The sequence below is a fragment of the Symphalangus syndactylus genome, chromosome 9, assembly GCF_028878055.3.
Source record: "Symphalangus syndactylus isolate Jambi chromosome 9, NHGRI_mSymSyn1-v2.1_pri, whole genome shotgun sequence".
NCBI classification, from domain to species: domain Eukaryota; kingdom Metazoa; phylum Chordata; class Mammalia; order Primates; family Hylobatidae; genus Symphalangus; species Symphalangus syndactylus.
The window spans coordinates 124,828,294-124,845,108 of record NC_072431.2 but is presented as its reverse complement, the minus strand read 5'-3'; the positions used below and the strand labels follow the sequence as shown (position 1 = coordinate 124,845,108).

The 16,815-nt window shown below is 39.8% G+C and overlaps 1 protein-coding gene across 2 annotated transcripts in view; it reads right to left on the bottom strand.

Moving 5' to 3' along the window:
* FREM1 (FRAS1 related extracellular matrix 1) overlaps positions 1–16,815 on the bottom strand; it is a 293,398-nt gene that overhangs the window by 131,527 nt on the left and 145,056 nt on the right. For both annotated transcript variants that reach the window (XM_063609109.1, XM_055294213.2), the window contains one exon: positions 1,214–1,714. In XM_063609109.1, coding sequence (XP_063465179.1) covers positions 1,214–1,447 — 234 coding nt within the window. In that variant the 5' untranslated portion in view covers positions 1,448–1,714. The remainder of the gene's footprint in view (positions 1–1,213; positions 1,715–16,815) is intronic.

Sequence of the window (16,815 nt, the reverse complement as noted above, 5' to 3'; positions counted from 1 at the left end):
TCTTCCAAAGAATTCTGATGTGTTTCAGAATGGGGCTATAACTTGAAGTGTGGTAAATGGAATGTCTAGAGATACCAACTGAGCTAGTATCCATCTAAGTCTTTTTTTCTCTCTCTGCAATACCTAGTACCACTTTTCAATAACCTCATGAATTATGTTTCTTTAGCCAAATGAAAAGGAAATAATGTTCATAGTTCAGCAAAAGAGAACGGTCCATTTTTCCAGAAGCAGCAGCAGCATCTAGTGTTGAATATTCTCAAGATTGTTTGCACTGGGAGCAAAGTTACAGGACAGTAGGAACAAGTAATAAAATCAGAAGCAATTTTTTAAATCATATATAGTGGTACCTCCTACTTTAAGCAAAAACAGTGTAAGAGAATATAGACTTTTAAACCCAATGAATTAGGAGGTAACTCTTCACTCTACAAAAGGATTGATAATAGAATACCCTTAAATATAAAGGTCTCTAAGATTTTGATTAAAAGGAAAAAAATTAAGCAGATATTTTCAAAGAACAGTGAATATTTAAAGTGAAGTATCTTCACATCTCTTTTCTACTTCTTTTCCCTTACTCAGAAAAAATGTTTAAGTGATGTTAATAGATGAAACATCTTCAAGTTTTACCTTTGCTATGCTAAGGTCACAGGTATGTCCTAAAAATGTCTTGAAATCTTGATCTCTTATCCAAAGCCACTCTGACTGGCAATGGATGTGATAATTGGGGGCAGGAATAACTCAAACGTAATTCTCTTACATTATGCTTTGTGCTTTTTCCTGTATAATTAGCTACTCTATAAGGTCAAGCAGCTGGTAAGATATACCAGTTATCTTCAAGAAAAGAGGAGAAATTGGAAAGACTTACTGAAATAGTGCATTATTAAAAATATATATATATACATGCATCCATATTAGTTTGAACCTGATTTCCTCCATCAGTGTTATTATAACCAAGATTAAATCCTGCTGGTTTCAGGCTTGTAATCTGAAGTCAGCCAAGAATGTTTAAAAATAGGTTTCACCTCACATAGAAAAGCAGCGCAATACTATGTCTGCTAATTACAACTCTACCACTTCAAATGTGAACATCTTCTAATACTCGTCTTTGACCGCTTGAGGGGAGACCTTTTACATCTCTGTTCTTTGTCCCCCCACACACTTTCATACACTTGCATTCATATACACAACTGAACAGAAAATTGCAGATAGGACCTACCTGTGGAGTGAGTTTCCCAACCCTCTGGGTTATTGGCTCATTCATCACAACTTCCACTTTGCAGGCATCTTTCTCTTTAGGGATGGCAAACTTCAGGTCATCTCCTGACAGGAAGGCGGAGTGGCCCTTCATCACCCTCACCCCACGGTTGATGCTGATGAAGGTGGAGCTGGCCCAGGCCAGGAGGAGCACCAGCAGCAGGGCATTCGCAGCCCCCCAACTCAGAGAGTTCATGCTGACAGGGCCCAACTCCTTTCTGTCCACCGGCGAAATCCCTTTAACAAAGGAGGGCTTCTGTGCTTCCTCCTGGAGGGTCAGCTCATAGTCCAAGGGGCAGGGCGAGGGGTCCTGACAATGTGCCCCGAGATCTTAGCATGCCCCTTTCATTTCAAAGTCAGACAAGGAGGCCTTTCAGGCAATCCCGGAGCTTTTAATAAAACTCGCTGATCACTCCTGACAACGCCGGCAAGATTAATGGGCCTCCCAAGTGCTTTTCTAATCCTGCAAATGGGAGAAGGGGTTGGAGTAAAGCGAGAGAGAGACCAAAAGGTTTATGCGGCTATTCAAAAGATCGCTACCAACAAAGGGATCTTTCAACCAGCCTATGAGTTCAGCTAAATTAAAAACAAATAAACTAACTTGACCTCTAGACCTATCTGAAAGGCAAAGCAGCCATTTCATTACCCTGCTTATAGCTCCTGCTTCCGGACTTGACATACCCCAACCGGGATGTCAATTGTGTGGTCCAGGAGGAAACAGCCAGCCTCACTGCCAACAAGTGTGGCTTTTGGTTCCCTGAGTTCATAGACAGCTGTCAAACTCTTTGCTTCTCTTTCCTCATTTGTTAAATGAGGATTATAATCTAATTTTGTTCAGAGAGCTGATAGCATTATTAACACATTGTTTGAAAACATGATTAATTCTAAATCAGTGCTACCCGGATAGGAAAGAAGTTTAATGATTTGTCACACTGGGCACACTTCTGACTTTGCTGGGCAGTGAAGACACCTAAGAAACATTTGAGTGGAAATTACAGAAAATATACTTTTTTCTAAGTGAACATTCAAGTTTTTGTTTATGTGTGAAAGAGACTATGAATGGGGTGACATAGCTTCAGCACACACAGCTAATGACATGGCATATGGACATGCGTATTTATACTATCTACAATGCTAATTACATTCCCATATACTCAACTTGCACAAAGAGAGTCTTTGTTTTCACTTTATCCACTTAGAATTTCATGACGATTTCTCTGTGTTCCATAAGAAATGATTTTATCTAAAGTAAAATGCACTGAAATATATCCTTAAATTCAGAGTATAATTAGGTTAACAAATACTGGTTTGTTATGCCCAAAGAAAGGCCTTCCATGTTAATAAGTTCGATAAATTTCTGTGCATAACCAGTAGATACCAAAATGAATGTTTGTCAGAAGGTTGTAGAAGAACAAATGCCTCCATTATCCACATCTGATCTATTTCCATTCCCTTGTCACTGTCTGCAACCTTTTACTTTTGAGGCAGTGCCTGACTTGTGTCCCCTGATACCTGAGGGGGGTGTACACTTTACAGAGCAGCCTGTTTCTTATGGTATCAGTCCCAGAGTAAAACTGTTCACACACTCCAACTGACTCTATTGCCCACAATCAAGCTGATTTAGCTTGGCTTATTTGGGCAAGAATGCACACCTGGTTGTTGAACTTTGACAAGACACAATATTTTTTCCATTCACATTTGGCATCAAAGACAACAGCACATTCAGGGAGAGGAGAGGCAACAAGATAGGTAGGTGTCTCCCAAAACTGGGAGGTAAGGGGGAAACTTTCCTTTCTGAGATTTAAACTAATTAACACATGGAGGCTGCAAGGACTCCACACTCCTGCAGTCCTCTTACCTCACTCTATCTCACTTTGTCTCCTTACCTGGTTCTTTCTAGACTCCTTGACTCTTTAATGCTGGGACCCTAGAGCCCACTTGTAGGACCTGTTTTGTATCTACACTCATTCCTTAGTGATCTCATTCCTTGGCCTTAAATACCACCTATGTGGTAATGGACCTCAAACTTACACCTCTAGCCTGGACCCTCTTGCTTAACTCTAGATTTGCATATGCAACTGTCTGCTTGTCATCTCTGGGTGGTGTATAAAAGACATCTCACACTTTATGAAGCCAAAATTGAGCTCTCAATCTTCCCTCCCTCAGTCTTCCTTACCTTAATTAATAGCAACTCCAACTTTTCAGTTGTTCCTTTCTTCATCACACATTCTACATCTAGACAAAAAATCTTGTTGTTTCTTTATGGTAGACAGATCTTAGGTGACCCCCCAAATAATTCCAGCCTCCTAGTATCCAAAATTCCTTCCCCTTGAGTGCCAGCAGAATCTGTAACACTTCCAACCAACAAAATTCAACAAAGGTGATGGGTGTCACTCCTATGATTATATTTTGTTATACAGGAGACTCTCTCTTGGCAGACTGGAACCAGGGGCTCTCCTGCTGAACATGAAGAAGCAAGCTTCCACGGGTTCTACTGCCACAAGGAAATGAATCCTGCCAACACCCTGAATGAGCTTGGAAGTGGCTTCTTCCTAAGTCAAGCCCCGTATAAGAATGAAGGCTGTCAACATCTTGACTGCAGCCTGGTGGCAACCTAAAGCAGAGAACTCAGCTAAGCCATAATCTGACCCCAGACCAAGGGAAATTTGAGATAAATTTGTGTTGTTTTAAGCCACAAAGTTTATAGTGATTTGTTACACAAAAATAAAATGTTAATATACTCTTCCTTCAAAACATATCCAGAATCCAGCTACTTCTTACTACCTCCACTGTGATCCCCCTGGTCCGAGCCACCACCAAGTCTCTGTTGGATGATTGCAGTAGCATCCTATTTGATGTCCCTACTCTATTCCTGCCTTTCCTCTAGGCATTTCTCAGCATCACAGCCAATATTTTGATTAAATGTTACTTATATCACGTCACTGCTCTGCTCAAAACTTCCAGTGGTGTCCCATCTGAGAGTAAAGCTGAAGCCCTGGTGATGACCTAGAAGACACTATGTGATCTGTTTCACTCTTATCTCTCTCAGCTCATCTCCTGTTTGTCTTCCCTTTGCTGACCCTGTTCCAGCCACACTAACATCTTTGCTTTTCCTCAAACAAATCAAGATCCATTCCTCCCTCCTCTCTCCCCCACTAAAGACTCTCACTTCTGTTGTGTCTGACTTGAACATTCTTCCCCCAGATATATCTCCTTCCACCTCTCTACTCTCAAGTTCCCATCAAATGTCACACTTGCAGTGTGGTCACACCTAACAACCCCATTAGGATTATGTCAGTCTCATCTCCTAGCATTCTTTACCACTTTCCTGCTTTGTTTTTAACCTTAGTGCTTTCTAACCACCTAATATTTGATCCTTTATATTAGGTTGTTGCAACAGTAATTGCGGTTTTCACCATTACTTTCAATGGCAAAAACCACAATTACTTTTGTACCAGCCTAATATTAGTCACTGCCATGTCCCTCACGAAGATGTGAATTTCTATATTTTTTACTCATGGATTTAACCCTAGTGTCTAGAACAATGCCTGATATATCAATAAATATTTGTTAACTAAGTGAATAAATTGGAGAAAACAATGCCTTAAATTCCCTTATACTGATTATAGTTTAACCCAGGAATATTATTATATCTAAAAAGAAAAAACAAAAACAAAATCAAAAAGGCCAAGCACGGTGGCTCATACCTGCAATTCCAGTGCTTTGGGAGGCCGAGGCAGGCAGATTACCTGAGGTCAGGAGTTCGAGAAGAGCCTGGCCAACATGGTGAAACCCGTCTCTACTAAAAATATGGAAATTAGCCAGGCATGGTGGCAGGCGCCTGTAATCTGAGCTACTTGGGAGGCTGAGGCAGGAGAACCACTTGAACCCAGGAGGTGGAGGTTGCAGTGAGCCAAGACTGCACCACTGTACTCCAGCCTGGGCAACGAGGGCAAGATTCCGTCTCAAAAAAAAAAAAAAGAACTGGCATCATAAGTGGGCACCGTTAGCCATGGATCAAGATGCCATGTTAATTCTGTTACTGAGAATCTGTCACAAAAAAGCAGATCATCCTGGGATATATGGAAAAAGTCCGTTTTCTGTGCCCATAACACTGAGGTTGAGATTCTTGACTCTGGAAAATGCCACACCATGAAACTTCCTGATGATTGGCCAACTAGTCTTTCCCAGGCAGCACCTCCAGTCAAACACCAAAAGAAGAAGTGAAGTAAAAATCAAAATCCATCACTGTTTGCTTCATTATTGCCACACAACACTGAGAATCTATCCAAAAGAGATAAAAGCAACCTCTACAAGAATACATGAACAAGAATGTTGATTGCATCAGTGTCCATAGTGGAAACTGCAAGCAAAGTAAATGTCAAGAAGGGGATGGTTAAATAGAGTAGGTATATTTATACCATGGAATGGAATGTAACTTTTAGAATTTGAATTAGAGATAAATCATTCAATGTGAAGGGATTTCTATGATGTATGTGGAGTCAGAAAAAATAAAATGGAGAAAAGTATGCTTCCATTTGATAAAGCAACTCTAAAGGCTGCATCTATGTATAGGCATATATGTAGATAGAGACATATGTCGTATTAACATATAATTAAATGGGCATGGAGAAAAATATGGACAGACAAGCATTAGGTTGTTCATAGGGACAATATGATAGGGGCAATATAATATAGATAGACTGAAGAAAGATGAGGGGGGTGCTATGTCTAGATGTTTGTGTCCCCTCACCAAAGTTATATGTTGAAGCCCTAATTTCCAATGTGATGGGATTAGGAGGTGGGGCCTTGTGGAGGTGTTAGGTTTACATAAGGTCATGAGGGTAGAGTCCTCATGATGGGATTCTTACAAGAGGATGAAAAGATTAGAGCACTCTCTCTCTGGCCATATGAGGCTTACAACAAGAGGATTTCCCTCTGCAAACCAGGAAGAGGTGATCTTAGACTTCCCAACCTTCAGAACTGTGAGGAATAAAGTTCTATTCTCTAAGCCACCCTGTCTGTGGTATTTCTGTTACAGCAGCCTGAGCAGACTCAAACAGCAATAGTTTTTTTTTTAAAAAAAAAAAAAAAGGAAAAGAAGAGCATGCAATTAAAAAATGCAACAACAGGTCAGGTGCGGTGGCTCATGCCTGTAATCCCAGCACTTTGGGAGGCCAAGGGGGGTGGATCACCTGAAGTCAGGAGTTCGAGACCAGCCTGGCCAACATGTCAAAACCCTGTCTCTACTAAAAATACAAAAGTTAGCAGGGCCTGGTGGCATGCATCTGTAATCCCAGCTACTCAGGAGACTGAGGCAGGAGAATCACTTGAACCTGGGAGGCAGAGGGTGCAGTGAGCCGAGATTGTGCCACTGCACTCCAGCCTGGGTAACAGAGCAAGACTCTGTCCCAAAAAAAAAAAAAAAGTACAAAAATTACATATGAGATTCATGTAAAATTGCATGTGTGTTGATATAAAGAGAAACTTCAAAACAAATTTTATTGTGTTTAAAGGCTTTTTAAATATATGTAGATAACTTGAAAATAAACATTTTTATGAACAAATTTTTATGGACACAATATACTAACTCATTAAAGATGCATCTTCTGACAGCCAGTGGAAAGCAATGCTATCTCAGATGTAAATATGTCATCATGTCATTGTGTTGCTTAACCAAAAATAAATTGAAGAAAATCACCAATATAATTAGTTCCCTGGTACCAGCCCATCAGGGTATACAAAGGGCAGGTATATCTTTCTTCTCAGGTGAGGCATTCCAAATGAAACTGAAGAACGCAGCAAAACAGAAAGGCACTGGTGGGATTTCACCCAACAGTTATCTCCAAATGGTTGGTCAGCAGTGTGTTTCAGGCTCTGCAAGAAGAGTCCTTGGCAGAGGCAGGCATATCTATGTTGTCCTGGAATTCTCTTCTCCTGCCACCCACTCAGCCAACAGCTGAAACGAATCTCCTTTGAAACCCCACGGATATCTTGTATTATGCAAAGGCACGTAAAACGAAGACTTTGATTCCGAGTCAATTTCCTGGTCTTTGTACATGTTGTGTATCATTGGTCAGCCTGTCTCTAGACCAGCCACACCCCTTACCTTTTATAATTGATCATAGCTCAGTTACTATCCCACATTTTAACAGCCAATCTGGGTATAAATAGGAATCAGTCAATCTCAACAGGAAAAAAAACCTATCTTGGAGGCTTTGCCATATTTTACAAATTTGTGTTTAATGAATTCAAATATGTTTTGGTTTAGCACTGACTTAATAAGAAAGGCAATGTGGACCAAAATGGAACAACTTGATCAAAATCTTCTATTTCATGTAAACAATTTAGAATGCCAAATAAGCTTCTCTCAGATAGATTGTTAAAATAATACGGCAAATGTTTCCTTCCTTTCGTTTATGATAACTTAGTAACTCTCTTCCAATATCTATTTCTGACAGGAATGTTTATTTGTCCCACAACATCCAACCTCACCTTCCTCCATAGAAATAAAAAGTTTAACTAGGTATATAGTCACCCAGAACAAAGAGTATATTTCACAGCCTCTCTTACAGCTATCCACGGCTATGTGATCAGATTCTGGCCAAAGGAATTGAAGAAGAGTAGTCACATGGTGGCTCTGAGAAACCTCCTTTAAGAAGTAGTTATGGTGTGCCTCTTCTCCCTTTTTCCTTATGCCTCCCTCCATCTTGTTGCCAAGATGGAAGGTGCTGCCTTGCACATGAAAAAATGAGGCTATGGCATAGGTTGGTGGAGCTGTGAGCTAGAAGGACCCTGGGTCTCTGGGCCATTTGTAAAGCAGAACCATCATACCAGTCCATTCATCCGGAATTTTACACAGCAGAGAATGTAAACTTCTTTCCTGTTTAACTCACTGTTATTTTGTGTGTGTGTGTGACTCACGACTGCTTAACTATACCTTTAATAATCACTTCTTCCTCAAGTTTTTGTATCAATTTTGTTTAGTCATTAATCAGCTAAAGATTTAACTTCCTACCTAACAGCACATGGGACAATAGCTCATTCTCTAATTATATCACAGTAAACCCTTAACTGAGAGACAAGGTCAAAGTCCAAGATCCTAATGTTTATCTGCCAGGAAGAGACAAGAGAGAGAGGAGATATCTATTCTTATCGCTCCCTGCACCACAATGCTGTCGAAAAAATAGACTTGAATTTTGAAGATCTGGATTCTAATCCCGTTTTTTGTTTTTTTTAATTTTCTTGTTATCTTTTTTTTGAGATGGAGTCTCATTCTGTCACCCAGGCTGGAGTGCAGTAGCACAGCCTTGGCATACTGCAACCTCCGCCTCCTGGGTTCAAGCAATTCTCCTGCCTCAGCCTCCCTAGTAGCTGGGATTACAGGTGCCCGCCACTACACCTGGCTAATTTTTGTATTATTTTTAGTAGAGATGGGGTTTCACTATGTTAGCCAGGCTGGTCTCAAACTCCTGACCTCAAGTGATCCGCCCGCCTCAGCTCCCAAAGTGGGATTACAGGTGTGAACCACTGTGCCCAGCCATGGATTCTAATCCTGATTTTTATGAACATCACTTTTCTCTTTCAAAAATGGGAGGCTGAGGCAGAAGAATCGCTTGAACCTGGGAGGCAGAGGTTGCAATGAGCTCAGATCATGCCACTGCACTCCAGCCAGGGCAGCAGAGTGAGACTCCATCTCAAAAAAAAAAAGGAATCACCCATCCTGCCTCCTCCAAAGTTCCCCTGTCAGACCAATAATCTATGTGGAAATATTTTCTTAATTATAAACCCCCATACAAATGTAACATTATTATTACAAAATATATCAAAGAGACAAGAAAGTAAAGCTTTCTCAGGAAAAACAGAGTAGAAGGAATTGGGCCTGGATGAAGGGGGCAAGGTGGCAAAATTAGGTTCAATAAATGTCAAATAGAATGTGTTTTATTTACATTCTAATTTTCTCTTTCTCATAGTCCTAAGACAGAATACATATTAAAAAACTAAATTTTGATATTTCAAAAACAACCTGAAGCAACACAATTAGGAGGGGGGGGAAAGTGCAAGAGTAACAATTTCCAAATTCAAAATCAAACAAAACTCATCCTTCAATCAACTGAGACTAGACTGAAGGCTGCAGAATTAGAAGCAATAAAAATCAAAAAGGGTATGCTTTGTTTGGTTTTATTTGCATTCTAATCTTGCTCTTGTATTTTTCTCTTGGTGTTGGGAAACACCAAGTATGTGGACATTCCATGGAAAATACTGCTCTGATTTTTGGCTTCAAGAAGGTGGCATGGGAGGGGAAACAGAGAAGAATTCAGATGAGCAGACCGAGAAAGGGCCAGAAGAAAAACAGAACAACAGCAAAGCAAAGCAAAATTCTGAAGCAAACAAGATTTCGCAGTGATGATGGATCTTTTAACACCTCAAAATGAAATGGTAATAACTGTCTTGTCTCTGACACAAAATTACTATGTCCAGTGACAGCCAACTCCTACATGAAAAACAACACTCTAATAGGAAGCCTAGCACATCTTGAGAATTTTATTTTCTTGGTCCCAGCATAGGGCTAAGTCAGAGCCTCAGAATCCATCTGTCCACAGCTTGCTCTGATTGCTAGTATGGGCACCCTCAGGGTCAGCGGAATTATTGGGGGCAGCTAGAAGTGGAAGTAGAAAGGGCACCTGGCCATATTCCACAAAGGAGCTTGTAAACTGACTTTTAGCCACCTCGGACTTGATTCAAATCCTTGAAACAAATCCTGGTGCTTTGGGAGGCCCAGGCAGGCGGATCACCTGAGGTCAGGAGTTTGAGCCCACGCTGACTAACAGGGCGAAACCCTGTCTCTACTAAAAATACAAAAATCAGCCGGGCGTGGTGGTGGGTGCCCATAATCCCAGCTACTTGGGAGGCTGAGGCAGGAGAATCTCTTGAACCTGGGAGGCGGAGCTTGCAGTGAGCCAAGATCGCACCACTGCACTCCAGCCTGGGCGACAGAGCGAGACTCCATCTCAAAAAGGAAAAAAAAAAGAAAAAAGAAAAAAAAAAAACAAGGAACAAATCTTGTCTTGGCTTGCTTGTGTGGCTCAGCTGTTTCTCAGCATTTCCAAATCCTTCTGACATGACTGCAAATCAGTTCTGCTCTCCCTGACCATTTTCCCACCATTGCCTTTTTTCTTTACATGGTAGTCATGTATTCTAAGTACAGTATATCTGTATAAGCCAATAAATGCCAATAAAACTGTGTGAAAATTCTTTCTGAAATGTGAAAAAACACCCTGTTTTGAATTCTTCCCTATGAAAATTCATAAAGATTTCTTCAACCAACTTTCTTGGGAAATTTCTTGAACAGAAGAAAATAATTTAGTAACATAATTGGTTGGAGGGGAAATGTGAGCTAGTATTTATTTCATAATTACACATTCAGCTTAACCATATGAGCCTGTATTCTTCATGTTGATATAAACATGATACTCCTGTCACTAATTTGAGATAATCTGTGCACAACAAGAAAAAAAAATGGATCTCAGCTGTACAGCTCTCAATGCAATGGAAATTCTTAATGGTCAATGGTAATGATGTGCCTTGATGAAAATAATATTTACTATTCTTCCTCTCTGGAATTTTGCAATGGTGGCTACCCAACACAAGGCAAGGGCCTTCCCCTCCTGTGCCCAGCATAGTTATCAAGATATCAATAATTCCTCATAGCTTTTTATTTGCTTTGCTTTTTGCAGAATTCATATGTGGCCCAAAACTCGTCTCATCAGTGATCTAGGTAGTTATCACTATTTGACTAAAGATGACATAAGCAATGGACTCTTTTTGTCTTCCCTGGGCTTGCAGTTATTACCCCTTGACTCACACAATTATTTATTTTTAATTTTTACTTACTTTTAATTGAACAATAAAATTGTATATATTTATGATGTACAACATGATTTTTGTTTGTTTGTTTTAAAGACAGGGGTTTCACTCTGTCGCCCAGGCTAGCATGCAGTGGTGCAATGATAGCTTACTGCAGTCTCCAATTCCTGGGCTCAAGCAAGCCTCAGCCCCAGCCTCCTAAGCACCTGGGACTACAGGCGTGCACCACCACATCTGGCTAATTGTTTTTTAATTTTTATAGGGATGGGAGTCTCACAATGTTGCCCAGGATGGTCTCAAACTCCTGGTCTCAAGCTGTTCTTCCATCTCAGCCTTCCAAAGTGCTGGGATTATAGGTGTGAGCCACCAGGTTAATGACTTAATTTAGCTTTTTTGCAATATATACATACACTGTTGTGTCATGATGTTTTGAGATACATATACAATGTGAAATAGCTAAATCAAATAACTAACGTATCTATTACCTTACATATCTTCTTTTTATGAGGAGAACATTTAAAATCTACTCTCTTAGCAATTTTCAACTATACAATACAATGCTGTTAACTATAGTAGTCATGTTGTACAATACATCTCCTTCCTTTGGACTAACTGAAATTTTGTATCCTTTGATCAGCACCTCCCCAGTCCTCCCTCCTCCCTAGCCCCTGGTAACCACCTTCTACACTCTACTTCTATGAGAACAACTTTTTCACAAGTTTAGGTCTTACAAGTGCCCTAAAGTCATTTAAGAAATAAACTGCCGGGCATGGTGGCTAATGCCTGTAATCCCAGCACTTTGGGAGGCCGAGGTGGGCGGATCATGAGGTCAAGAGATTGAGACCATCCTGGCCAACATGGTGAAATGCCATCTCTACTAAAAATACAAAAATTAATTGGGCGTGATGGCACACGCCTGTAATCCCAGCTACTCGGGAGGCTGAGGCAGGAGAATCGCTTGAACCCGGGAGGTGGAGGTTGCAGTGAGCCGAGATCGTGCCACTGCACTCCAGCCTGGTGACAGAGTGAGACACCATCAAAAAAAAAAAAAAGAAAGAAAGAAAGAAAGAAAATAAACTAATAGAGAAATGGCATTTTAAGTGAAAATAGTCAACTCAGGATCAACCCACCCAAACAGAAGAGATTTTTGAAATCCTCAACAAAATGGTGAAGAAAGCCAATGAAGATTTTCTGACTTCTACTCCACATTAAAATTTTTAAAATGCTAGTCAGAAGCTAAACTTAGAAGTTATCAATGGAAGGTACAGGTGCAGTGGCTCACTCCTTTAATCTCAACATTTTGGGAGGCAAAGGAAGGTGGATGACTTGAACCCATGAGGTCAAGACCAGCTTGGGCAATATGGTGAAACCCCTTTTCTACAAAAGAAAAAAAATTTAAATTAGGTTGGTGTGCTGGCACATGCCTGTGGTCCCAGCTACTGGGGAGACTGAGGTGGGAGGATCACCTGAGCCTGGAGATTGAGGTTGCAGAGTGACACTGCAGCCTGGGTGACAAAGTGAAGTGAGACAGTGAGACCCTGTTTCAAAAAAAAAAAAAAAAAAGAAGCTATCAATTGAATTTTTATGATGTATTTTGAAATCATCAAAATTTTCATACAAATGAATTTCCAAAGTTATTCATATAAATCAAATTTAAAGTTTTAAGCATAAACTTGTAGCTGAATATAATTATCCACAGAACAACTGAATTGCATCCAAATCACATGTGCCATAAATTGATTCATCAAGGGGCAACAAACTGGAAATCAGGAGAACTGTGTCCTCAGGGAACAACCAGCTGTCTAAACTTAGAGAAAGTGGTTCTCTTCTTTGTGTTTTAATTGAGGAAATCAAGACTTAGTCTTTACCAAGACTTCAGAGCCATGGCACCCACTGACCTTCCAACTCCCTGAGGTTACATAGGCAATAAAAAGTAAACATTCGAAGTGACTTGCCTGAGGTCCCAGCAGGACAGCAGAGCTGTGGGAGAAACAAGCCTCGGGCATCCTGGCCAAGTATCCTTTCTCCTGTATCCTGACAATCTCATGCCATTTCCTTGGTGGACCCATACTACAAAGCAGCACTGGGAAGACACAACTATAAATCAGATTCTTCTCTTTCAAGAAGCCCATAACCTCTTATCGAGCTTTAATTGTTCAATTGCCCTACAAATACGGAAAGTCTTCGTGATCTTGCCAAACACAAGATTTTCAGAATGAATGTTCTCAGACAGGGATAATAAAATCATGAGAAAGAGCCTGGGACTTCTAAGATTTTTTCTTTAATAAACAATTTTTAGTCACCCCTATGTGCAAATTCCTTCCTTTCTACTTTGCTTATTAGTGTTTTCACTTACTATACAGAAGCACTGGGCTACGTTCTTCCTACGCATCTTTTCATTTATTTTTCACAATAAACCTAATTAGTTCTATTATTATTTTAATTTCATACATAAATATACAGTGATTTAAGTGACATAATGGAGTGCAGTGACACAATCTCAGCTCACTGCAACCTCCACCTCCTAGATTCAAGGGATCCTCCTGTCTCAGCCTCCCTAGTAGCTGGGATTACAGGTGCTCACCACCAAGCCCAGCTAATTTTCATATTTTTAGTAGAGACAGGGTTTCACCAAGTTGGCCAAGCTGGTGTCAAACTCCTGACCTCAAGTGATCCGCCCTCCTCAGCCTCCCAAAGTGCTGGGATTACAGGTGTGAGCCACCACGTCTGGCCAAAACCAACATTTATTACGTGTTTACCATATAGTAGGTTTTCTTCAAGATACTCTACATATATTGTTTAATCCCTACTATGGTTTTAGGAGGTAGATAATGATTTTATAGATTTGGAAAATGAGACATAAAGAGGTTAAGTAACTTGCCCAATGTCATCAGCTTGACTTTGTCATTGCAATTAGAGCCTGGTTTTCTCCAAATCCAGAACCCTTGCCCTTAACCACTACTGTTATATATACACTGCTTCACATTACACCAAAACCTTACACTCTTTGCGATCACTTCACTAGCCCTAAGGTTTTATTCCTATAGTATGCAGGAAATTTAACAACTTCCTTTATGGTTCCAGATAGCAATAGATACTATTACAGAAGTTAATGTTTCACTAGAACCAATGTTCTCTAAAGGAAGTAGCTGCTGCTTTAAGAGCAAATAATTAAGAGAGATACCCTGTCTACCAGCATCTTCATGTTCCAACTGCTTACACTACAAGCCCAGGTTAAAGGTCTCAAGTCAAATAGGCCACTTCATAATTCTATTTTAAATCAATTAAACGTGCATTGACTCATATTTAAATCAATAAAATGTGTGTTGACTCTGTCTATAACATTCTGCTTCCTCTTCTCTACAATTTTTTCTAAACCATAATCTACATCACACAATGTATGATTTCAGGAGAAACTTTAGAAATCATTGAGGCCATATTCTTCGTTTCATTTATCAATGTATTTGCTTTTTCTGAAAATAACTTTTTTTAAAATATGAAAGAAATGCATGCTCATTAAAGGACAAAAACACAGAAACATATAGAAAAAAAATCCTTTTCAATACCCCCCCAAAAGGCTCTTATGCTTTCATATGTATGCATGTATGTATACATATACATGGTTTTTAAAATTAATTGGAACTGTACTACAAAGAGTTGTGTAGTATCCCTTTTTATTAACGTAACGTTCTACTGTAAGCATTTTCTGTATTACTAAACATTCCTTGAAATTGCGCTTTTAATTTGTGCATTATAGCCACTAGATGGGTGTACCATAGTTGCTATAATCATCTCACTGCTACATTGAAGTAGTTACTATGTCAAAGATTGTGATAAAAAATCCTTAAGTACAAATCGGTCTGTTTCTCTAGTTTATGTCTTTTGATTGATTTCTAGATGTGGAATTGTAAAGCTGAAGGGTGTGAACTTACTTTGAGGCTCTTGATATGCATGCTTTCCGGAAAGCTGGTACCAATCTCCACCTTCACCAGCCTTCCTCACATTCAACATTGCCCCTTTAATCTTTATTCATCTCCCAAGTGAAATGTATCTGACGCTGTTTTAATTTGCACTTCCTTTGTTTATGTGGAAGATATAGATTTTTTCCCTTTTATCTTTTTTTTTTTTTTTTTTTTTTTTTTTTCCCTTTTATCTTAATGTCCCTTAGCCATTTGTGCGTTCTCTTCTAGGAATTCCCTCATTTACATGAGAGAGGAAGACCCATGGCAGTTAAATGCCTACCAAGACTACACAGCTATCTAGAAACCAAGCCTGGATGGGAATCTCAGTTCTGACACTTGACTAGTGCTATGTCCATTATCCCAGGTGGCTTCCTTAAATCACAGATGCTTATTCCAGAAATATTCCTTTCAGCATTTCCTTCCCAGATCTTCAGGAAGCTGCAAGACTCAGAACTCTGGAGACGGAGCCCTCCCTCAGGCTATACTGTCATGACTAGAGGGAAGGGAAAATTCCTTTCCTTCTAGTCTCTTAGGTTGTCTGGGGCCTTGTAAATTAGACTGAAAAGAGACAAATTAACAAGGGAAAAACATAAAATTTATTGAATATGTGTCATGTGACATGGGAGCCTTCATTAAAAAAATGAAGACAGAAAGAAACATTAAGCGTGAGCATTTTTATCCTAAGTTTGATAAAGAGTAGAAAGTTATGGGAGGATGTATTAGGACAAAGATGTGTGAGCTGAGGGTGGTAAACTGGGGGAAAGTGAGCAAGACCTGCCTGTGCAGATTCCCCATGGTGTCCCTCCATTCGGGAGGGCACTTCTCTCACACGAGGGTACTGTAATCTGCTGTTCAGGAGAGAAGGTCAGAGAGTCTTTCCAGCACATGCCACTTCTCAAATTCCTCCAGTTCAAAATATTCAACGTGCCAAGGCACCCTATTTGGGGATACCATGTTCTGAACCCCATGATGACCAAGGCTGCACAGACAGACAAACCTTTGCCTACAACACGAACTCATTAGGTTTCCTTCCTCGGATTTTCAATAGTTCAAACTCTACCCTGTCATGTTTTGCAAATTGTGCTTGTGAAAATGAATATTTTGGAGACCTTAAAAGCTTTCCACAAAAAAAGTTCACCATACCCAAATACATTTGAAGCACGGAATGCTAAAATCACCTTCTAAAAATTCACAATATGAGCATATTAAAGATTCTAAGAATTCCAGAAAGGAGCCTTTTTAAGCCCAAAGTCTGCAAACTTACGGAAAATGTTTTGTGTTCTTTTTCATTAAAACAAAACAAAACAAAACGGGTTCTTTGAGAAATCATTCCAGAGACACAAGGTTAGAGAATTAAAATGACTAAAATATAGAACGGCCAGAGGGTATCTAAAACATTTCTGGCCATGCCCGATAAATCTATACCTAATAAGTCTACTTCGGAAATTCAAATTCCAGGATATCCCTTGGGAACCAGACATCTGCCTGTTTCTACAGAGGCCTTCTACTAAAACTACCTTCAAAGGTAGAGAAAACTGATTGCAGAGGGAAAAAATGTGTGCCCTCAATTTATAGTTCTGTTTTTAACGGCTATCAAAGCCTCTTAAACCATCAAAAACATTTCCCTGAAGATTAGTTAGGAAATGGCCATAATTTAAAATCATGTTGCTTTCAGCCACAGCATTGTATCATACAATTTTCACAATAGGTTGCTTTAATTGAATAAATTAAGCAG